The following is a 24,573-nucleotide window of genomic DNA, read 5'->3' as shown; positions in this document are numbered from 1 at the left end:
ATACATATATATATATATATATATATATATATATATATATATATATATATATATACATATATATATATATATATATACATATATATACATATATAAATATACATATATATACACATATATATATATACATATATATATATATACATATATATAAATACATATATATACATATACATATATAAATACATACACATAAATATGTGTATGCATATATACATACGTATATATCAATACATATGTATATACAGATATACATATATATGTGTAATGTATATATATGTGTATATATATGTGTATAAGTATATATATGTGTATATATATATATATATATATGTATATGTGTGTATATATATATATGTATATGTGTGTATATATATATATAATCAGTTTCTACTAATAATAAATAAATACAAACACTTCGGAACTGAATAACGAAGACGCGGTCACAATCAAATTACTCGCATACTCGACGATCTTTATGGAGTTGCCTGCAGTCCCCATTATCGCCACAAGAGGGCAGACATTGCATTGAAACCTATTGAAAGGCCGTTCAGGGGTTACGAAGTTTCGTGTTAAATATGCACAAACATCTAAATGAAACAAAGTACCTTCCCGAAACACCATCAATTAAAATCAATACTCAATGAGAAAATAACATTACTGCTATGATGAAAAGGCAAGGATGGCAACAAGAAAAAGTCCCGTCAGGTGAATTTTGCCAATTTATTGAGAAACCGTTGAGGTACACTGTGTAGAAACGAAGGCACCACACCAAACATTCTGGTGGTACCTCCAAAAAAAAAAAAAAGGCCTTTTCCACTTAATCCAAAACATTTAACGTTGGTCTTTTGTTACATAAATGTCATACAGTACTGGGTGTGTTTGGAGCAGGACCACACACACATCAAATGTGTCTATATATTAGATATACTCATGTATGTCTATTATGCACCATTTAAAGCACAGTGGATTCTTATTTTTAAATGAAACCAAGACGTGTGTCATGAAGTGTGATGAGGTATCGCTCGATCGGTCGGTCCAAATTAACCTGAGGTACACAAATTACAAGGAAGCAGCAAGAGTACAACAGATACACAAAATAATAAACACAAGTACTTCCAGTCCCGGACCAAACTGGCATTCCCTCCAGCACACTCGCAACAATAACAACAACAACAAAAAAAAAAAGCTAAAGAAGACTTGTATACACAATAAAAAACTTATAATAGCAGCAAACAAGTGAATCACAATTTTTTAAGATGAGAGAAGGGGAGGGGAAAAAAAAGCTTTTAATAGCAGCAAAAAAAATAAAATTAAAATAAATGGTCAACTTTGTGTTCTCGCTTTGGAATGAGCTCAAACCTTCAGCACTGTTTTGTTTTTCTCACGCAAACATTTTGGTTTGTGGAAATAACTAATAATTCTGTTGGGGAGGGGGCAGTCTTCACACTTATATGAAAACCCACCACGCTTACAAATGACGGCAAACTGCCAACAGTTGAATACAAAATCTGGAATGCCTCGAAAGGCGGGTTTGGCTATGGCAATTCAAGTACGATTAAATAAAACCCATAAACACCCGCACAAAAAAAAGAGTTTACACATGACTGGGCTTTTCTTGGTCAGTGTAAAAAAAAATCAACCACATGCTTTCATCACCCCTTGTGGGAATCCAGCCCGTAAAAATAGAAAAAAAAGAGGGTGGAAAAATAACTTAAGGACAAAAACAACCCCCCCCCCCCCCCAAAAAAAAAAAAAACTAACCAAAAATGAATACTCCTTGACCACCTGAAGGAGTATTTTTTTTTCTTCTTCTCAAAGTGCATCAAAATTGTTCCTATGTCACGTGGCGTGACATTTAAAACAGCATCCCGGAGCCGCCTCATCCCTGCTGGGTTGTTGTTTCAAAAAAATATATAAAATATAATAAAATAAGGGAAAAGAAATACAGCTTACTTTCTCGCTGCTCCTCCAACACCTGCGTCTGTCCCGCTTAGCACCTCCGCCAAACCCCCGATTCGTCATCACCGCCGACTTTCGGCATCTTTGCCACTTGCCGTGAGCGGGCCCAGCCCTGCTCCTCCTTTGATGCTTGACCCCGCCCTCAGCAGCACTACAGGTGTTGGCGACGGGAGCTAGCGGCTAACAACGACGGCTAGCGGCTAACAACAATGGCTAGCTGCTAACAACGATAGCTAGCGGTTAACAACCATAGCTAGCGGATAACAAGGACAGCTAACGGCTAACGACGACGGCTAGCGGCTGACAACTAGCCGAACCCCCGATTAAACTGAATAACTGCTAAGCTGCTTAAAGAGTAACGTAGCTAAATAGTAGCTAAATACAATGTTTTTGTTTTGTGTCGCTGTCAAATGAATATAGTTAAGCTATCTCTCTTCAAGTATGAAAATATATTCAGGTTTCCACTCGGCAGGGGGAGGAAGCCTAAGGCAATATCAAGTTTTGAGATCCTTAAATATTTGGTTTGATGACATGCGGCAGGTACAAAACAAAAACGTTCAGGGGCTAACCAACGGGGGGGAACAAAGAACAAGTTAGAATTTCGTCACGGTGAGAAATTCTCGGATTGTCAGGCCGCCGCCGGAGACCTTCTTTTGGCTTTATAAGTTCACATCACACACATCGGTGGGGGTGGTGGACTGATCCTCCTGCTGCTGCTGCTGCGGCTGCTGCTGCTCTCCCGCCTTGCTGCCGCCGCTTGCGTCGCGCTTCTGCTTGTCCCGTTGCAAGGTGTCCACCAGGAGGCGTTCAATCTGCTCCTGGCATGCGCGCAAGCAGGCCTGGAACCAGAAGTCACTTGAACCGGGGGTATCGGCAAATGGGATGGAAGGCTGTTTTCTTTTCGACATAAGAGCAAATGAATTGGAACAGGAGGGAGCAGAGTGTTTTAGACTGACCGCTTTGCGAAACCTTGCATCTATGTTGTTTGTGTGCCCGCTGTCATTATTAAAAACATTTTTTTTTATTTGAGTTATTCATTTATGAGTAGTTGGCGCGTCAGCCTCGAGAGTTCAGGGACCCGAGTTCAAATCCGCCTCGCTCCAGCCTTCCTGTGCGACGTTTGCATGAACAGAAAACCGCTCGACGACTTCCATTTCAAAACCCGTTTGTATCACTGCGACCTACGGCGCCGTTCTCACTTGACATTTGATCGAATGGTAATAATACTGTGAATTTTCCAAAGTAGAGTTTTTTTTTTTTTTTCTCCCGTGTTGTCTTTGCTGCGCAAGTCTGCGTGCAGACGTGGGAGGTCGGCGGGCGGGCGGGCGGGCGGCTGGCCCGCCGCCGGCCGGCTGGCAAACAAAAGGGGAAAGCGGGGGCCGGCATTCCTTTGAAATGTTGTCTAATTGGAACCTGATGGGCCGCCGGCCGCTGTTGTGACGGCAAGTGTCGCCGTGGCAACGCGCACCGCAAACGCGGGAAGCGGCGACCCGCGACCAAAGCGCTGAGGGGCGCCGAACATGCCTCGAGACTGCTCGTGCGACGCCATCTTGTCAAAAAGTGCCATGATGGATCGCACAGATGCTTGGGCTGAATTAATAGCTTTTATTGGGGGGGGGGGGGGGGGGGGGGTAGATTAATTTATATATATTTATAAAGATTTTGACAAATATTGCGGCTTTAGTCGCGAATTTTTTTTTGAGGCCGCTGTCTCAAAATGGACACAAATTTGATTAAATTAATCCGAAGTGAATTACAAACGCTAATTTCAATACAAAACGTTTAGATGCAAATGGGTATGTATCTATGCAAAAACCTAAATGCTAACAAGCTAACCGCATACAAGGCAGCACAATATAACATGCTAACATTAGCATGTTATCCACAGTCACAAGTTATTGGATCAACAAACAAACTAATTTGGGGCATATTACCATAAACGACAACATTTTTCCTATCACCCGAAGCCATATTGTCCTTCCTCACTACAAAACGCAATACTAACAGCGGCCAGAGGTGGCAGCAAAAGACTCCAATTCCCGAGGTCCTGCATGTTTTCGATTCTTCTCTCTTAAACGCAGACGATTAGGATGATTTTTGACGAGCCGATCAGTAGAACCGCGCGTTCCGGGGAAAAAAACCCGGAAAGTACGCAGGATACCCGAGGACCGGAGTTTGACACCGTGGATTCGTTTTACTCGTTTATGTGTAAATTTTAACGTAGCAAAGGAAGCATCCGTCAAAAAGACGAAATTGCTCGTCCGCCGAAAGGGCAAAGCGCTGCGGCGGCGGAGCAGAAATTGCATGTGCGCGACCACAAGAATGCGGGCTGCCCGCGCTCGTTATAGCAGCGGCGGAAGACAAACGGCTCGGACGTCGGGCCCCGAGAGGCCGCGCGCTCACCACTTCTGTGTTGGTGATCTTGGCCAGGAGGTCCATCAGGTTGTCTCTGGTCAGCCTCTGGTCCGTGTGTTCCAGTTCCAGGCCGCAGACGGCGGCCCCCATGCTGCCGCCGGCAATCTTGGAGGGCGGGTTCATGGCAAGATGCTCATCTGATCGAGAGGAGATAAGTGCGTCACCGCGGCGGCTCCTCCGCTTTCCCGGGCTGGGAATTTTGGAAAAATGATTGGAAAAGCAGAGCAGGAAAACCTCCCACTCGCTGTCCCGCGGTCTTCCTCCGGACGCCGGGACGGGCACGTCCCACTATTTCGGCCGAGCGTTTTTCATTTTCGCTTTCGCTCAAACATTTACACCTTGAAATGAGGCTGGGTTGAGTAGTGTTTAGTCTATTCTGTCGATATCATGCTCAAAAAAATATCTGGCGTGCCTGCGATGATCTGTATAATGCGATAAACCCAAGTTGAAAACTATTTTTTAGGAGCAGTTTTTAAACTGACTTAATTTGAGGAGATTTTCTAAATTCTTGCAGACAGACGCATTTCATTATCGTTACCGATACAAGTCATAGCACGCGTGTTGGTCCTATCTATCACTTATCGGGTTGTGCCTGGAACTCAGCAAAAACTGCGCAAGAAAGTGTGGGAATAACTACAGGCCAGAAGTAACGGTAATAAAGAGCTTTTTGTGCTTTTCGATTGCACCAAAGTAACCTCTTCTCCTACTCGTTTCCTACGACTGAATTAGACGGCGGCGCTCAAAACAAGCGCCTCATTTAACGCAGTCCGGGATATGAAAATATTCCGCAGAATTGTCTGGCAGAGAGGAGACAGGGCCTACGGCGGGAAGTTTGCGTTTCTCAGGGAAAAAGAAAAAAATATGTTTTTTGAATGGCAGGCAGGGAGGAAGGAAGATCACAGGATCTTTCAACCTGGGGGCTCTCCTGTCAACGCGGACAAAGAGGAACAAGGGGAGGATGGGCTGATTGATTGGCGGCCATTTTCCAGGAGGCCCTCATGTGGGATAAGAAAGTGGGTCACATGCGTCACCGATGATGACTCATGGCGCGACAATGCCGGGCGTGCGCGCGTGAGAAAGCGGCGCGGCGGGGTACGGCGCCTTCACCTGTGGCGCACAAGGCGATGAAGGTATGCGTGTGCTTGCGGATCATGGGCAGATGTTCCTCCGGGAGGGGCAGCCGGCGCACCAGCAGCTCCACAAAGTCGTTGGGGATGACCGCCGCCAAATTCCACTTCAACTTGCCCAGCACCACCACCTCCCAGTTCTGACAACGCGCAAATTGCAACTAGTTTATTCTGTTGACATACATGTGATTTTGACTCGATTGCAGATAAAAAGTCACGATTAAAAAAATATTACGTAACCAGTTATTCCATCGAATAATCAGGTATTTGCTCAAATGATCTTCTATTCAAAAGTATCTTTAGATCAGGGGTGTCAAACTTGTTTTATCTTGTGGGCCGCATGCAGGAAATTATGTCCCCAAATTCATAGTATTTATCAAATTTCAAAACACCAACTTTAAATGCATTATTCTTTTTTTCAATACCGTTCAAAGGAGTACAAGCACAACATCACTAATATTGAAAAAACCCAACTCATTTTTAGAGGTGTCAAACGGCAGTCCTTGAGGGCCGGTATCATGCATGTTTTCCTAATTTCTCTCTCCGAGACACCTGTCTCAAATGATTAACTTATGAGCAAGCTCTGCAGAAGCTTGAAAAATGATTCGAATCATTTGAATCAAGAGAGACTTTGAAACTTTTGACTTCGACACAATAAAATCCACTAACCAGCTAGCAAAAATGATTAGCATTAACACCCCCCGAGTAATGCAGTGGTATGCCTTTTACACTTTGCAACAATTGAGCACTATTTTTTACATTCATGAATATTTTTAGTCAACCAAGTTTTTAAAGTCATATTACCCCACTTGGTCAACTTTCACCCCTGCCCTAGGGGGAAAAGCGCATCTTAATCTATGCTCTTAATCTATTTGAAACTTTAGATTTTTGTTGTTGTTCAAATGCATTTAGAACTCAAGCGTGTTTTTAAGTCGGCGCTTTCTTTCTTTTTCCCAAAAACGGCGTTATCAAGATCTGTTAGCCGGACTGTGAAATTCCATGTTTACATAAGAAACGAGTCTCCCATCCACTCATATGTCAAATAGCCAAAGCTTGATTCCCTTTATCGCATAGCCCTGGCCGACTATTATCTTATCATTGTGCGTGCCATTTCTCATTCCTCACATCCTTTGAGTGGATAGCGGCGGGCGGCAACATGTGAGGCTAGCAAAGTCGAAGCGCGCTTTCCTTCCTGTCACAAGCCGAGGAGCACTCCGTAGCTCGGGTCTCTCTTGCGCACAGTTCCGCCAAGCTAATCGCGCTAAGTGAGGAGTAATGAAGACGCGTATGAGAAACGGAAAAACAATTACAATGGTTATCTTTTGACACTAAATATGATCCATATCGCTGATAGTCTTGTGCGTTTAGCGGATAAGCGAGGGTGGGACAGATAAACTTCCTGTTATCAAGGGCTAATATTTGCATTGGTGCGCTTTAACGTTTGCGGGATTTGATCACTCGGGGCGGCACTCGGCCAAAACGGCTTTTCCGTCGGAGCGCTTCAAAAGCGGCGATATCACACTGGATTAAGGTGCGTTTGAAACCCGTAACAATTGGACCAGCTGGTACAAGCGAATGAATGACAATAAGTGCAGACATGCTAGCATTTAACACCGCTCGTCCCCCGCGGACGCCGCTTTGAGGTCCGTGTGCTCACTTCCTGGACAGATGTCACACCCTCCCCTCGCTGCATGTCCCTCGGCCCATCCTGTGAGGATATCCAGGAATACGGCGCGACGCCGCAACGAGACGGCCGACGCGACCTTAACGATTAAACTTAGCAGCTTGGCGAATCATCTACTTTCCAAATACTGCTCTTTACTGAGAACTTGCGCTTGGTTTCTTTCCTCCAGATAAACCTGCAAAAAAAAAAAAAAAAAAAACACCCAAAATTTCAGGGAGCTTCGGTGCGAACACTAGATGGCATCGCACTCTTCCCCCGGCAAGCAAGAATCGGAAGCTTCCTGTGAAACCAACTTGGTCATTAGAACTACAACGTGAGGCCCTAGCGCATGGAGACCTTCTCTTACCAGTAGCTCCAGTGGTGTAAAGGAGTTCTCCGTGTACATGCAAAGCTTCTCGGCAGACATGGGCCTGGTGTCCTTCAGTTTGGAGGCCAGGAGCATGCACGCGGCGCCCAGCAGCTGCAGATAATTCTTCCCGGTGGGCATCAAAGCAAGGAATCTGTCCAAGTAATTGATGGCCAGTGGGAAGATGTCCTCTTCGCTCTTCTCGGCTTCACACACCTGGAGAGGGGGGAAAACATGTTTTTTTTGTGTTTTTTTTTTTGGTGCAAGTAGCAAATAAAATCACTTTTCTCCGTGTTTTGACAGGAATGCATTGGAACCACACTCGCGGACTGTGCATTAAAAGAAAAAAAAAATCTTTGGACACACGACGTAAAACTTCCGAGTTCGCCATGCCGCTCGCTTGTCTTGTGCACGAGCAGCGCTTTTGAAAAACTAATAATAATTCGTGTGTTGAGTCACGGTCCGTTTTTTTCGGCCGTAAATCAAGATGAAATTGTCGTGTGTCATTCGTCATAACTTTTCGACGCCATTAGGCCATTTTGACGCCATACGCACATGTGATTATCAAGCTAGGCTACGTCTTTTTCGACGCTGAATTGTCTTCGTGTTGGAATTTCCGACTCACCCACGCCTTTTAGTGACTCATCCTCTCGCAATTGTCCGGCAGAAAAGAAAATCCACCTCGAGCGTGCAAATGCGTGGCAATATGATGCAATTACGACCCCCCTAAAAACGTGCTAATTGGCCCTGCATTAGCATACTGGGATAAACAAAAATTGGGCTACCGACCTCGAGCATCCAACCCGCGACGACTCGCCTCATGTGCGGCTGAATATCTTTCTGGACCTGTTGGAAATAGGCACATTGCGGAACGAACTGGTCCTCCACGGTTAGCAGGCTTTGCAAGACCCGGTCATCGTGGAGGACGATGGGGTCCTCCGGGGCTTTCAGCACCTCCTCGGCCGCCGACTCCAAGCAATAAAGCTCCATGGCTCGCGCTCTTCTTTCGTGCTTGGTACTCAAATGTGACGATGATAAAGGTGTCACGGTGAGGTGGGCACCGGGCAGGATGAGGGGAAGGGCCTAGGTCGAAGCAGGAGGCCGAGACTGCAACTTTTGTTATTGTTTCATTCAGTCTTGCTGCCCAGTTTTGCCTCGCCGTCTGCTTGCACTTCTTCTTCTGGTGACTTTTTTGATGTCAAGTCGGAGTGAAGGAAGAAGCGGGATTTCCGGTCAATGCTTTCAAAATAGCAGCGAGGCAAATTTCGCGTAAAAAAGAAAGATACGCAGGAATTAAAAGAAGCCCAATTCAAATAAATAGCACGCAACACGTATATTCGCATATTTTAGGCATATTTTTTTAAACAATTTGACCATTTAAAAAGGAAGGATACACTGAACGAACTAGCTTCATTTTAGGATGGAAATAAATGCATGAAGACCCAATGTACATCCTTCCGCATTTATTGGTCTAAAATAATAATGCAAAAATAATATAAATACAACCCACAAATTACTATAAACCAAATCAAATAGAATAAAATAGAATGGAATAGGATAGCAATTATGGTCATAGCACAGCGGGAATAAAACATTTGTTGCATAATAAATTGAAATAAACTGAATAAATAGCATTGAATGAAACTTGTGATTGTTTTCATTGTGTTCTGGTTTTGTTGTAAATAAGCTGTGGAAAGGAGGCTAACCAATATAACTGACAAGCTAGCGCCTTGGATTTTATTGTGGCTATAAATGCTCACACAATAATTGTACCACATTCATTAAAGTTGAAATAAGAGGAAAGCAGTTCTAAACTTAAAATTAGAAATCCCCAAACATCATTTTTAAAACGAGGCAAACCAATCATCCATTATCTGTAGCCGCTTATGCTAACGTTTAAAAGGCTGTCTCCTTGCATGTTATGGTGGCAATAAATGCATTAACGGTCCTCTCCAGTGTCCTTTTTTGAGGTAAAAAGGTCTAAGAATATATATAAATATAAAACGTCACTCAAATTAAATCATGTATGCACAATACGTAAATAAATGGACAAACACAAGCAAAAGTCAACTTTAAACAGCATAATACATTACTCAAAGGGGGAATGAAGCCACCCCAGCAAACTGGCTCAGTATAGCTGCATGCTATGGTAGCAATAAATTCCTTTGTCGTTGGCCAGACCCACATCTGAAAACGGCACCTATTGGAGGTTAAAAAACTGGGGCAAATGTCTAAATCACAACAACATATGCCAATTGATGAGACTAGTTTGACTGGCTAGTCTAAACCATTCCGTTCTCGCGTGATATTCCGGCAATAATTACGTCTGCACTCAAAAAGAGCTTAGAAAGGTTAAGGTGTCCAAAAAAACAACACAAAAAACTTGTCATTCACAGGCCACGGTCAACATTGTACTACACTCGAAGGTGTTTAAAAAAAAAAAAAAGAAGGAAAAGGGAATGTTTCTGAGTCAATAATTCACTGTTGAACACAAGGAGCTAAATATGAGCTAAATATGAGGTGTGTTGTGCAGATTAAAGATCTTTTTCTTCTCAATGACGATTAAATTGTCATGCTAAATCCATGCAACACATCCCTATTAAAAATGTGGATACTTTAGATCCCATTCTGTAATACATCTTTGACTGTGAGTTGTAAACGGATGAAAAATGCCAAAAATGCATGAAATGTGTGTCATCTTAGCAAAAAAAATGGTAGCATTACATCAGAATAAAGTCATGTGGTCAATTGGCATTTCATTGCCACAACATAAACGTGTCTTATCAGTTTAAAAAAAAAAATAAAAATAAAATCCCAAACTGCTTCTGATCACGTGGGAAAACTCTTGAATGCTAGCTAAACTTCTTTTCACAACCCCCCACCGCAACACCAGCACCTCCACCCCATTTCTTGCTCACTTGCTTCCCCTCCCCCTCGCAGCCAAAGAACTGAATGAGATATGCAGTTTCATTGACCAAAAAAAAAAACGGTCTCGCATGGGAGGGGAATGTCAAGGTTGGCCAGATTAGCTCAACTTCAAAGAAAAGATGGCCTGTTTTTCCTCTCGTGTGATTTATGGGGGTGCTCCAAGAGGGTGCTAACAGTGGACACTCAAGGGGCGAAAAAAAAAAAAAAAAAAAAAGCGTCAGGTTTGGGCTGTTTGTGCACGTGCGCTATGATAATGCAAACACACACACAGAGGTAAGAGAGAGCACTGGGAAAGTGTGGAGGGGCAGGGGAAGGGGGGGGGGGGGGGTGCGCTGGTTGCTCTAAAAACCACATCATCCTTCTCACTTTGTATGTAATAGCAACAGCGGCCAGAGGCGGCGCCAAAAAAATCAAAGATCAAGCACAAACGTAGAAACTGGAACTAAATCATTATTTCGTGGCCCGGTACCAGTTGATCCACGGACCGGTACGCGGACCGGGGGTTGGGGACCGCTGCTTTATGCCACAGTAAGACTACACAATGAAATTCTTATTCTATTCACTTCCACTAGCAGACTTAAATTCCACACAATAGAGTGAGTAATAAAGTAGACAAAAGTAGTCAACACAAATTATGGAGTTGATGGAGTGGAAGAAACTATTTAAATGAGGATGAAAGTGCAAAATACGTCATATGATGGTTCGCGAAACGGAATCACAGTGAACGCTTGTGAGGTACATAAAAATGTTCGGAGCAAAATATCAGGACACGTGGCTATTACGTCGTCACGAAGCGGAAAAAAGAATTTGTTGGACACAACACGGTGGGAGAAAAGTATGCAAACTAGCGTCCCGCCTTTGCGGCGTTCCCTGATACACAAGCGCCCTCCGACGCTACCCCCCCGGGGGTGCAAAATCTCTGGGTTGAATCGGCGCACGTTCTGCTGCCACTGGCTGGCTAGTCCAAGTGGAACTTCCCCTCAGCGAGCTTCTGGAAGCGGGCCAATCAGATGAAAGGAAAGCCTTAAAGAGACGGAAGCGCCAAAAAAGGATGCGTTTGATGCGCCAAGTTGCTTGATTACAGCTTAGAAAGAAGGGACAGTAGCGCCCAAGACGCGATGGCTGGAATGCTGCGGCGAGGACTCCTGCCGAGCCGAGCGGCGGCCCACGTCGGGAGCAGATAGTGCGCCGCTTGTGCGTGTGTCACATGGTGGCCCGCGTTCACATGGACTGATTACACCGCCTTGCCAAACATGAATTGCAGGCGATAAAAATGTCCACGGGTACGGTCACATGCCAGGGAGCTGCTATTCCAGGCGTGGAGCGTCACAGGAAAAGTGGGAAGAAGGTGCTTTCCCGCACAAGTCCATTAAAGGCACAGCGGCCTATTTGCTATCAACATATCTCGACGCCACTTCTTCCATCTCATTATCACCACGGTGGTGGAACAAAAAGGGACAAAAAGGGTGTTTCCCACACTGCGCTTTAGGAATGTTTGGGCTCTTCCCAGTCATCGTTCAAAAACGGCAACATTTGGAAGCGGGACAATGAAGGGACAGATAGCGAGATTTGGCTCTGCCTTCTCGCGGGCTCGTCTGGCGCAGTGGAAGACAAGAGGGGTTTTCTTCTCAGCGCCGAGGACCTCGGGTCTCTACGCCCCCCCTTTCCCCGGCCGCCACCTCAACCATTAGGCGCGTATCCAAGCATGACGTCCAGCAGCTTACGCTGCTCACTCCTGGCCGCTCCAAGAACATTGGGAAGAAGCCGGACGCGAGGGCAAGAAAGCGTGCTTGCGACAAAAGCTTTTCTTCAAGGCTTTAGCGACACTGATCAAAATGCTGGACTCAACCTGAACTAAACCTTCCTAGAATTTCTTCTGTGCATTTGGAGCTATCCATCCATCAATCTTAGCCGCGTGCTGGAGTGTACGCAAGGGCAGAAGGTGCTGTTCACCCTGAACAATCGCAGAAAGACAACCAACGCTTCACTCTCACAAACACATCTAAGGGTCATTTAGAATGTCCGATAAACCCAACACGTTTCTGGGGAAAGTGGGAGGAAAGCAGAGCACCTCAAGAAAAGCCACACAGGCACAGGGAGAACATGCAAACTCCATGCAGGAAAGCCAGAGGGACAGTGAAAACTTAACCACTCTTCCACTATGCCTCCTCATTTGGACCTAGTTTTAGGGGAATCCAAGTCGAAAGAAGACCCTGCTCAGGGTCCAGAAATCTTTGGAGTAGGTTCTAAAGCAATCGGAACCTTTTCCTTCCAGAATCTACAGGTGTCATGATTTCACAACTAGAAATTGTATGTTTAAGAACTAGAAGCTCATACCTACATTTAAGCTACAAGGCTATCCAGGAAGCCCCTCGCTGGGGGTAGTAGCGAGAATGAAAAGTTTCCGCAACTTCAAGCGTCTACTGCGATCCAACCATAACCCAAAACTAGAAACATCTGTGTTTTGTACTATGGAAAATAGTATCTAAATTTAGATCTATTGGGGCGAATATTACGGAGAGGCGGGACTTGGGTGAGCTGTCGCCGAGCATTTTAGTACCAGGTAGTCCCGAAAACAAAAAGTTCCTGTAACTTCACGTGGAACCCCGGGAACTTGTCTTGTAGAACTATTATTTAAAAGGAGTTCAAAGGTCATCTATCGGAGCCTGAGTGATGACTTGAATGAAACCGCGCAAATGTAAGACATCCACTGAGGAGCACTTGTCTCTTGGGGGCTCACGGACTCATCGAGCGACATATGCGTGCGACGTCACTTCCTCGCCGCCCAACGGTGAAGCGAGCCCTTGTTCGCTCGAATGATCGGATTAGACGCGCTCGGAAGCAGGCACGAAGCCACGTTGTCTGCGAGAGACCACGTCTGGAACTGCGTTATGTAACCCCGGCTGAGGCTGGGGGGGGAGCGAGGTTCCGCTCCCATAAGACCCCCAACTCGCACATGTGGCGCAGTAGATGCGGCGGACGCCTGTTGCAAGTGAACAAGTGTGTGTGTGTGTGTGTGTGTGTGTGGTCAGAGATTAGGGAAGAAGAAGAAAAAAAAAAGCAAAGTTCCGGCGGAGGGGCTCGGGTGGCAGCTGTTGACAGCTGGAAGCGGCTGATTGGCTGAGGCCAATGAGAGGGTGTGTCAGACCAATAGAAAGTGACAATGCATCAGGGACAGGATGTTTCTTGGAAAGGCAAGGAGAGACGAGAACCTTGCAGCTGGACTTTGCCGTTCTCCTTGGAAGAGCAATCCCATCACGTTTTATTACAGCAGACATTCTGCGAATATTTGAGGGAAGTCACAGGGTTAACACTCAATCACTGCCATTGACGTCAAAGCTCGATTTTGACTGGAGTCGAAAGGACTCCAAAAATAAAATCTCCATTTTCTTCTCCAAGATTCCTCTTTGGGTGCACCCACGATTGTCGCCTTTGCAAGATGGCAATTTCACGATTGAGCTCATTTTCAATTGAATTAATTACCTCTATTGCCCAACCCTACCCCGGCGATGGGACGCGATACCCCTGAAAAAAAGCACCAAGGCTGTTTTTCTTCTGTAAAGGGCCTCATTGTTCCGCAAATAGCTGTGCTTTCTTCGTGCGTTCGCTTCCCGCCGCGCACACGGCAACGTTTCCACCGCTGCACGCTTACGTTTCCCTCCTGAGAGAAAAGACAGAGGAAATGGGGGGGGGGGGCAATTTGAAGGTTTTCAAAGCGTCTCCTGGCCAGGCGATATGCCGCTTATGAACACTACGGTTGCTAACCTTGGGCCTCCAATTGGCGGGTGGCGGCATAAAGAGGCCTCTGTGAGGGCCCCAATCAGACCCGGACCGAATGTTGGAAGACGTTCAAAGTCAAGATCTTTTAAGATCTCGCCCGGTTCAACAGGTGACCCAAAAATGGAAAATGAGAGACTTGAGAGGAAAAGGGAGAATATTTAACACACTGTTAGAATTTTATCCTGGGTGAGTTTGAAATGACCGACCGCATTTGAATGCTTCATATGTCTCATTCACACTTCGGCAGCTAGCAGACTCGGACTTGTCCGGCTAACCGGTATGCAACAGGCGCTAGGAGGACATTTTTCAAAATAAAAGCCTATAAAGTTATTACATCTTTCAAGATATTATTTGGTGAGTTTATTTTGAAATTGGCTTACGTAGAGCAACGGCGGCACGTTAAGTTGTTGCGACGCTTGACGTGATTCCTCCTCGCTAGCATGAGATTAGCATCGTCCTGACAAACGAGCGGCGTTGCAGGTGGTTTCTTATCTAGAAGAAAAATTGACACCGTCAACAGCTTTACAAAACGACGTTATTATTTTACCGTGGCATATCAAATTTCCCCACATTTGTTGTGGTTGTGTGTTTTGGGTGCAGCGCTGCTTGGATCCCACAGCAACAAATCCAGTCAAACAGGCAGACACACGCACCAAAAAAAAAAAAAAAAGATCGAAAACATAAGAGCCAATTAAATAACGAGCTTGATGGACCAGATTAGGATGCTTTGTCTTGAGGTGGATGGGGCACAATGGTTCCCACAATCCAATTCCCACATTCAAGAGTATTGGGTTCATGCCGAAAGATGGTCGATGAGAAAAAAAAAAAAAAACTAAACAGCCTGGGACTAAGATTTGAGGACACCGCTGTGAGAAAGAGATGGTCACAGCGTGTCATGGAGCTGCGACGGTCCGCTCAGTCGCAGGCCGGCGGTTCCCAGGACCGAGTACACGTCCCAGGGGGGAAGGCCAAGGAAAGTTCCAGCGGGTGGTACTTTGCGACCTCGGCATATAAGGACAGAATATCTTCAATATTTAGCAGCTTCTTTTCAGTCAGGCAAATTCAGTTTTAGGAGGTTTTTCACAAATTTACCCTTTTTTTTTTTTTTTTGATGGGGTGCAATGGGGAGTCAGGGTGGGGGCTACTTCTCCCCTGACAACCTAAGATGTCTTTGTTTCCAGGCCTTACGCAATGGCCGCTAACAGGAAGTCGTTAGGGCCGATGTTATGGTTGGAAGTTCGGAGCGGAGCTCAGAGCCTTCGGTCAGGATTCCCACTGTCAGTGAGGAAATGAAAGCATAGGGAGGCTCTCTTTTTTTTTATGGTTAGCCCATGGACATAAATAGTCCCGCTTTCAAAAAAAAAAACTTGATGACGGCGCAAAAAAAGGAAGAAAACGCATACGAGATGCGGCGAGGAGCACCCGGCGACGAAAGACAGGAAAAAAAAAAAAAAACATTGTTGAGGAATGTGTGAAATGTGAAGCGTGGGAGGAGAGCTTCCACACATGCGGCTGTTAGCTCGACATGAAGAGCTGCCAAAGCGCTCAAGGTGTGGCCGCTCTCGCTCGTCACAGGGGGTCCTTCCAGTTCATCGGGAGGCGCCGAAGCCCCAAAATTCAACTCCATTTTCTTCAAGCTTATGACAATTTGAATCCATTATAATGGAAAAATTACACATGGCGTCCCACAGCTTTTTAAAAAATGGCAGTATAGGAATGGGAGCTATAAAATAAATAAAACGACATCATTCATTAAATAAATACATGAATTAAATAAAAATAAAATAAAATAAATAAAAGTGGCAGAAGGGTTAAAGCTTCCAATTATTTTAAAAATATTCTGTGGAAAAAAAGTCAGAAAAAAGACATTTAGATTAATCTATAATCTAGTTAATAAACCTTTTTTTCCGGCAAAAAGGGTCCTATTTTTTTCTGTAAATAATCTGCGAAGAAAATTATCTTCATTAATATAATCACGTATAATTAATGACTATTTCTACTTGCTGTCGACTAAAAAAGACATCACCTGTGCTTACGACTCAGGTGACGACCAATCGTGGCTGGCCTGTTGGTCATGTGACAATCATAAACTGAACCGCGATATATATTAATTGTGCACAAAAAAATAAAGCCCCAAATCAATCCCAAACATGCAATTCTATTTTTAAATGCACATAATCAAACCCAGGTACTTTTTTATTTAGGAAGAAGATTTTTTTCCAAATATTTTCAAGCGTTAGCCTAAAAGAGTGTTTAAAAAAGACTAGTAGAAAGAAGAGTTAATTTGAGACCAAACATGAACTTTTTACTGCAAAAAACAGCTAAACAAATTCCACAATCAATTATTAGCATTATTTTGAATATCGCGTTTTGAATTATCGCCCATCCGGCCTTCTGTCACTTTTGAAAAACATCAATTTCACCATTTAGGTGACTTTAAAATGACTCATTTATTGCCCGCTCCTCGGAGTATTCCTCACTTCAAATAGCGTGTACGCCAAAAGCAAAATGAACAAAAAAAAAAAAGGCGGGAAACACACATAAGAGAGAAAGTGACGCTCAAATCATTTCCTCCTAGAAATTGGAACTCAGGCCACGCGGTCCTGCAAATTCAGATGAGGGAAAAATGGCGCTAAAGCAAGTATGTCGCCGGCGTTGACGGCCAGGTCGGATTCTTTAGTGACATGCCTCGCGCCTACCCGCTGATAGATGGCGGCGCAGCGTGGGAACCCGTCCGCATCAGAGCCATTCAATCGCGCAAAGTGTGTGAGATTGTGCGCCCGAACGACGGCGATCGACACCCGTTTGGGAAGCGTTTTTTCCCCCGCTGAGGATTTGTTTTCATAGCTTGTTCGGTCGTAATCAAAGCATCTGTTGTTTTTGTGCGTGGCGGAAAATACGCCAGCGTGACGGTAAGGTAGCTAATAGGCGGAGCTAGGAAACTTTTTCCGGCCAATCGCAGGCCCCTTTTGGTTGTTTGGTCGCTATCCAAAATAAAGGGTACAAACAAATGATATGCTTGGGATCGCTAACTTGGGGCATAATGCTGCGTTCAGGGACAGATAAATAATAATAAGGGGCTTGTTAACGCGGATTAGTGCTGGGCAATAAACCGTCATTTTTAATACAATTATTTCATCTTTAAAAATCAAGACGTGTTTACAATTCGTTGCATTTAAGGGGAAAGTACACTTATTTTGTCATTTTTAGCTATAAAAAGTTCCTATTTTGTCAGTTTATATATTTTTTTTCCAAATATGGAGTGGTTCTAAACAGTTTTTTAGAACCACTCCATATTTGGAAAAACTATATATAAATTAGTACTTGGGATTGAAAAAACTCAAAGCTACATCATATAGAATCTACATCATAAAAAAAATCTATATTATAGATTGATAATTATTTTTCAAGTGCTTTTAAAAACACATTTTTTTCTCTTTCTGTCAACTGAAAATGACGTCAAATGTGCAGTTGTTTTTGAATGTCACACGACCAACAGGTACACTGATGTTTTCGTTTCGGGAAAGTTGCAACCTCATTTTTTTTTTTTGTGGAAGATACAGCGCAAACGGTTTATTTTCCGGTGTCACTTGACTTTTCATCGGTCCAAGAATTTGAATTTCCCATCTGACCGGAATGCAGCATCAAGCCACGTGAGCTTCTTTCCAAAGCATTTAAATATTACAAACAATGGGCGACTGTGAGGGCGGCGTAGTCCAAACGGAACGCAGAGCGGGCCAAAAGATTTTTTTTTTTTTTTTTTAAGTCGCAAAAGGGCACTCGGCGGCAGCGGATCGTCGCTAACATCAAACAGCTCCGCCCGGGGCCCGCTTGATATCGCGTTTCATTTGAGTTGAGGCTCTTCATTCATTTCGGACTACAGTCGGACAGACGCGCGCCCCCTTTCCTGCCCCTTTCTACACGCCCCCCCTTTGGCTCGCCGTGGGTCCCCCCCCCTGCACTGAGGCCCCCGCCAGCCACTCTGGAAAAACCCTGTGCATCTTGACTCGCATGGCCTGGCTCCACTTGTGTGTTCTGCTTGGCCCGCGCCGCTCGCTCTGGAGGAGGGGGGAGGAGAGCTGGCCAATTACCCGCCACCGCCGCGAGACTTGGGATGAGGTCATCCCCCTGCGCCGCCATAACAGGCTGCAGATGAGAGGAGGCCTAACGAGAAGCAGGGCCGCATAAAAGGAATCGCATTGCGCGCCCTTCAAACGCCTATCGGCGGAGAGATGATGTCGCGCAAACGAAAACGACTTAATAAATTGATTTAATTCAATTTATTTGTCGGTACAAACATTTTAAATGAGCTAAATCGTGGAAGAATGTTGTTTACGATACGTACAAACTACCGCATCGTAGCACTTAAAGTGATAGACCATTAATTTAGACTTTTTTTTGTAAAAGAACCATATTTTGAAAAATATATATTTAAAAAAGTATCTGGCAGTGAATGTCTGGACTCTTGATGACATCTTTTGGGTTGAAAAAAATAAATACATTATTATTCACGCCCGATTAATGCTTTTGCTTCATGCTTTTAAAAACACATTTTGTCTTGCTTGCCGACTGAAAACGACAACAAATGTGCTGAAGGCTATCGGCCGTTTGGCATAGAAGACAGATGCCAGGTACGAGAAGATCCGCGGACCGGTACCGGGCCATGGACAGCTAAACGCAACTATTTTTAAGGAGAGGGGAAGCTCAGGTGTAATTGGGGGTGCAAAGCTATCATTGAGTGGGTGTGGGGGGGTCTGCATCAACTATTTTGACTTGAGACTCACCAAGACGGTAGCGTCGCAGAAAGGAACTTCCTGCAATGCCATGACGTCAGCGCGAGATCGATATTTCAGATTGAGAGTCGCCTGGGAAGACACAGGGAAGTTATTAGGCTGGCTTTTGGATGCCGAGCGCGGATGATTGCGGTTATGAATGCAACGCGGGTGGCGAGACGGCGGCGGGGTTCAACTCGGGATCCGTCGCCTCCACTAGCCTAAGGCAAAAATATCTGTGATAGTTTACCGCTTTCTTCCGGTCGACGGGACACTCCCTCCAGAGAGCTTTGGAGGTGATGTGGGTTTATTCTCACTCGCAAATTTGAGCGCAACGTCACACGGGTCGGGCCGGGCAATATGGCCGCATCTGGTGGCTCGAGCGCAAGTTATCAATCAATCTCTTTGGATGACTTTGACGACATCGTCTTCACGAGAGATAATTGTGTGCTTCTTGCGGCAAACAAGGGGGAAGCCCCTTTTTTCTCCTACAGCAAGGTCCGTAAAAGCTTTGGCAGCATACTGCAGACTTCCAATGAAAAACCTGTCATTTGGATCGTTTCTGTTCCAGAACTAACAAAAACGTTTTTCATGCATTTCAGATAAGAGAAAATACTATACGTGGATTCAGTACATGCTTGAGAGAACTTTTTTTTTTTTTTTTTTTTTTTAAATGTGAGTACAGTAGATGTTTTTCACTGGATTGTAATGCGCAAGTTACACATCGAATATGGATGAAAATAATTTTTAGCGGATATGTGCTAAAGGTTTAAAATAACTGCGTTACTAAACATGTACATACAAGTTTTCTGTTGAGCAATACTGAAATGTGTTAGCTACCAAATGCCCCCGGACTGATAAACAGACTGCACCTTGTCAGATATAGATATGTCAATAAATGTGAATACGCATGCCTTTCATCGGATACGAATTGCAGCTTTTGAATTTAAAGTGGATCTATGGGTCTAAGTTGGCACGACACCAGCGTGCAAACAAAGTCCAACAAGCGGGACAAGCATGTGCAAACAGCACGGCTCCATCAAAGCGTGTTATCGGCCTCCCCCGGTAAGAAGAACTCCCACCATCTTGACGGCGCATCTCCCGGGGAACATTCCATCCGTCGTCCGGCCTCAACCCGGCCGTGGATTTTCCCACAGAACCCTAAACCCGATGAATGAGAGTAAGTCATTGTTTGCCCCCCCCGTCCCGGCAACTTCCCCGTGGAGGAATGCTTCAGGAATGCCGGCACCGGCTACCTGGCATTAGAAGCTCTTTGTGAGGGAATGGGAGGAGGTCAAAGAGCTCGGACCTTGGATCCCAAACAAAAGTGGGGTACCAAACTTGTCCCTTGCCACTAAGGGTACAAACTAGGGATGCGAATGACAGGATAACATTGGACCTAATCATTTACTAACCCAAAAGTAATTTGATGTTTTTCCGGCATGGGAACGGAACGGCGACCGGGGGACGCGCCGCGTGGGCAAGGTGGTGCAAAGGTTTCAAGATGGATGTTGGGACAGGAAGTCATATCCCAGTAACCCGAGCGGCACAGCTTCAAATATAAAATACACGCGCAACGATAAGGAGAAAGCAGATAAGGCGCCGACAGAAGGGTGGGGCACCGTGAATGAAAAAGGGAGGGGTGGGGTGGGGGGGCATTCTGGACGCCTCAACTGCCTGCTCAGCGTTCATGGGATCGCAACAAGAGCCACCCAAAACTCACGTCAAGCTCCAAACCAAACCGCCGCCCCACATTTACTTTGACACCCCCCCTCTTCTCCTCCTCCCTCACAACAAAAGTCAGCACATGTGTTATTTACGATACACTTCCAAGAATCTGAACCCAAGGAAAAATGTTGGCTTGAATTCCAAGCCTTCACGATAAGAAGCCCCCTGTGATTTATAGTCGGCTCAGGGATTCCCCAAAGGTGGTGCCTGCACTTCTGGGGGTCAGCTTTGCGGGGTGAATGAGCTTAAAAGTCCATTGAGAGTTCGGGGGTTCATAATATTGACTATTAGGGAGGCCAAGACAATATATATATATATATATATATATATATATATATATATATATATATATATATATATATATATATATATATATATCAGTGTTTATGTTGTGACCTTAATGAGCTTTCATTTTGGAGTGCCTGCCTGACTAAAAATTAAAGCTCAGCGACTCTATAAGTGAAAGTAAAGTCATACAGTTTTACGATAGCCTTATCAACATAAAAAGGAAAGCATAATAGGGAGCGACTTATTTGCCACTGACAATAGCGGGCGTCACCAGGGTTACCAAACGGGCATGTGGAGAAAAACAAGCATTTCTGACGAACTAGCATCGCAGCCTTTCGGGTGGCACAGATCCAAATGGGGGACGGCAGCCGTTTTAATGGTCATTTTCTTTCTTCGACAATTTGTTGGTAAATGGCCGCCGCTCGCTTGTATTCCTCTCGAAGTTTAGACATGGCTGCTTTGAATTAAATCAGCGAGCTACACTGCGTGGAGGTGACATCAGCCCGATGGTTGGAATAAATCAAAAAGCCGCACCAACAATATGGCGGCCATGCTTGAGGCTGATTTTTCCCATGCTGTTACAGCATTAAGCGGTCTTATTGATGACGCTAGTGAAATGTCTGGAATGCAACGCGAGAGGGGAGACGGCGCGATCTCTCCCAAAGCCAGCACTCCCCTCCCAAAAAGTTCAATTTCTCCAGCGCGCGCTCACCTAGCAACGAGTTAAACACGCATCAACACTGGCGACGTGACGGCGACGCGCCGCCACAGGGCCTGGCTGAGCGCGCCGCCGGCCATTGGGATTCATTTACACTTTTATGATTCACTCCAATAACAATAATGATACAATTCACTCCAAGGGCAAAAATTACACCGATAACTTGATTAAAACACACCAATTACGATATAGGTCACTTCAATAGAATCGAATAGATTCAATTAATTTGTCATTTTACAAATGAGCTAAAGCGTGAAGATTTTGCAAAAGTGGCAGAATGATTGACAACATGTCTTTGCAATAGGTGCTAACAATTTCATTCAAAAAGTTCATATTTCGCCTGTAATTAGCTCTTTTAGGATCTGACATTTTTAGACACTCATAATAATTAGAAAGCTTTGGAAAAAAAAAATGTAAACAAGTACTTGGAACTCTTAAGTCGGCATTTCATTTGATTGTTTTTTTCGTGCAACTAAAAGTTTTAAAAATACATTTCCCTTGCTGTCGAGTGAAAATGACATCAGATATGCTGAAGGCTCAGGTAACGACGAATCAAATTTCGGCTTATCAATGTCACATGACCAACAGGTAAACAATGATTGGTTGTTACTCAAGCCTGATGTCATTTTCAGTTGACAGCAAGTACAAAAATGTTTTTACATGAAAAAGTTATCAAATGAATTCTAGACAAAATATTAACCATTTCACAGCAAAAATATGGCAAAATAAACGATCCCTTACGGCATGCACAAACTATGTTGTTTACGTTATTTTTTTTCCAGAGCATTTTCCTTTTTTAAACAAATCACACGCTTCAAAATATTTTTTCTCGGTTTGCTTATTTCATTAAAATTGTGATCATGCCTACTTTCCACCTTGTAAGTGCTTAAAGAAGGAAAGTTCCCAGCCATGTGGAACATATGAGCGTGTGGTGACTCTTGAGCACCACCTACACACAGGCGCATGCCACTGCTGCATTTAAGTCATGATAATATAGACATAAAGGCAAAATTATGTAATATGAATGAACGTATGAAATAGGGTCATGGTGAAAAGTGCTAACCTTTTCCCGCGTTGTCTTCCTCTCTTCTGTGTATCCGCTGGAAAAAGATTAGAGCGTAAGTCTTTCCCATTAGGATGAGCAAACAATCATTAAGTGAAAAGATAATTACCTGAGGTTTGAGCCCCAAAAAAAGAGCAGTTTCATAACATTTGAGAGTGATAATCAAGAATGTGGATAAAGACTTCATTTGAGGTTAAAATCAGATTCATGTGATCAGATAAAACAGCAAAAAATATTTCCTGGAATGTCAACAAGAAGGGAAAATACAATAACACTATTACACATAATACATGAGAATGCACTTTCATAATCCCTGCTAAATGGTGAGGACTCATTTATTTCTCCTGTGAGCCCCTTTGGAAAGATAAATCAAATGACAACAATCTATCCATTCAGTCTTTCCGTGCTCGATAATAAGGAGCCACCATGATGTTCCACATCTGTCTGAGCAGTTGCTGTAGTTTGGAAATCCACACAAAGGCAGACGGAAGTGCTGCGGGACAGAGGAGGGGAAAAAAAAAAAAAATCAAAGCATATTTACTGACATTTTTGGACATCAATGCCTACCTGGATCCAGGCGGGATAAAAGCATGTAGAAAATAACAGCAGCCAAGCAGACTTTATGGAACAGGAAGGAGCTGGAAGATGATGTCACTCTCCTACAAGCAAGCCTCAGCAGGTTTTCCACTTGATGGAGAAGGGAACCTGCGCGTCACACGTTTAATGGGTTAAATGTCCGAAGGGCAGCTCGCTCACGTCCAAATAAATTCTCACCTAGTGCCGAGCCACTATCAGCACTTAACCTGCAAACTGCTTTGACGTCCGGCACGTTCCTTTCACTTTCTTCTATGATATCCAGCGCCGTTCGTCGTTGCTCTTCCGTGAAGGTGGCGCTCCCCAACTCACCTACCACAAGTTCCCGGGCCTGACGCGTGCATCCGAGCGGCAGGAGGACATGCAGCAGATACAGCTCGGCCACCGTGCGAAACCCGTCCAGTTGGCGGTTGGACGGGCTGTGCAACCACACCCGGGCGGTCTCTTGAACCGCTGCTGGATTGCCCACTTTGGAGTAGAGGAGGATGCTGCCGGAAAGTTGTCCGTGAGTATCGAAGAAAAAAAATGTGCATTAGCATCAAGGATAGTTTACTCACCACATTTGCAATATTTTAGCTGGTATGTCCTCCTGATGCACATAATGCTGAAGGACCCACGGGAGGACACCAGGCCACTGGTTGTGCTCTGCCAAAGCTTGAATGCCCACGATGGAAAAGCCAGCCTTAATCTCGCCCCTACTTTTGTGGATACAAATCATGTAAGCAAATAAACTGAAGACAGTAAACTTGGAAGTTAACACATCACCTCACGTCCTCTTCCTCCGCGTGGGCAAGGGTCTCCAGCCCTCTATCGCAGGTACGAAAGGAAGCGTCGAAGTCTTTTAAGAGCATCAGCTGCTTTGTTGCATCTTCCAACATGTCCAACAATTTGGTTTGCGTAGAAGACAGCGGATGCTTGAAAACCAGGGAAAAGCCGTCGTTCGCCGTAAGGCTGCTCATGACTTCATTTACGATAAAACTTCACAAACCAACGAGAATGTTTAATTTTTTCAAGGTACACAACACATGGTTGTGTAGACATTGTGCTGAATATACTGTAAATACAACGCATTTACTACTTACATGGTGCTGAATATACGATAACTATTTTAGCACACCGGAATGTTATTTAGGTGCTAAGCTTCCGGGTTGGGATCGATGAGCCAATG

At 44.5% G+C, this 24,573-nt stretch overlaps 2 protein-coding genes and 1 long non-coding RNA gene across 3 annotated transcripts; all 3 read right to left on the bottom strand.

Moving 5' to 3' along the window:
• Positions 1 to 704: 704 nt before the first annotated feature.
• LOC148405606 (G1/S-specific cyclin-D2-like) lies at positions 705 to 8,733 on the bottom strand. Its single transcript, XM_088406886.1, has 5 exons — positions 8,324 to 8,733; positions 7,535 to 7,750; positions 5,485 to 5,644; positions 4,366 to 4,514; positions 705 to 2,801 (listed from the first exon to the last, which is right to left on the bottom strand). The coding sequence occupies exons 1-5, from the start codon at positions 8,522 to 8,524 to the stop codon at positions 2,622 to 2,624; spliced, it is 906 nt and encodes a 301-aa protein (XP_088263012.1). The 5' UTR covers positions 8,525 to 8,733; the 3' UTR covers positions 705 to 2,621.
• A 207-nt stretch (positions 8,734 to 8,940) lies between these two features.
• Positions 8,941 to 19,351, bottom strand: LOC148405605 (uncharacterized). Its single transcript, XR_015864267.1, has 4 exons — positions 19,027 to 19,351; positions 14,623 to 14,734; positions 14,228 to 14,377; positions 8,941 to 14,123 (listed from the first exon to the last, which is right to left on the bottom strand). It is a non-coding gene; the product is annotated as an uncharacterized LOC148405605 (long non-coding RNA).
• Positions 19,352 to 22,980: 3,629 nt separating this feature from the next.
• pex26 (peroxisomal biogenesis factor 26) lies at positions 22,981 to 24,556 on the bottom strand. Its single transcript, XM_088406887.1, has 5 exons — positions 24,171 to 24,556; positions 23,963 to 24,100; positions 23,586 to 23,893; positions 23,379 to 23,516; positions 22,981 to 23,304 (listed from the first exon to the last, which is right to left on the bottom strand). The coding sequence occupies exons 1-5, from the start codon at positions 24,362 to 24,364 to the stop codon at positions 23,204 to 23,206; spliced, it is 879 nt and encodes a 292-aa protein (XP_088263013.1). The 5' UTR covers positions 24,365 to 24,556; the 3' UTR covers positions 22,981 to 23,203.
• Between the last annotated feature and the right edge of the window lie 17 nt (positions 24,557 to 24,573).

This window comes from Hippichthys cyanospilos, chromosome 22 (assembly GCF_059441005.1).
Source record: "Hippichthys cyanospilos isolate Australia breed blue-spotted pipefish chromosome 22, RoL_Hcya_1.0, whole genome shotgun sequence".
NCBI classification, from domain to species: Eukaryota; Metazoa; Chordata; class Actinopteri; order Syngnathiformes; family Syngnathidae; genus Hippichthys; species Hippichthys cyanospilos.
This window is presented reverse-complemented; position numbering and strand designations above follow the sequence as displayed.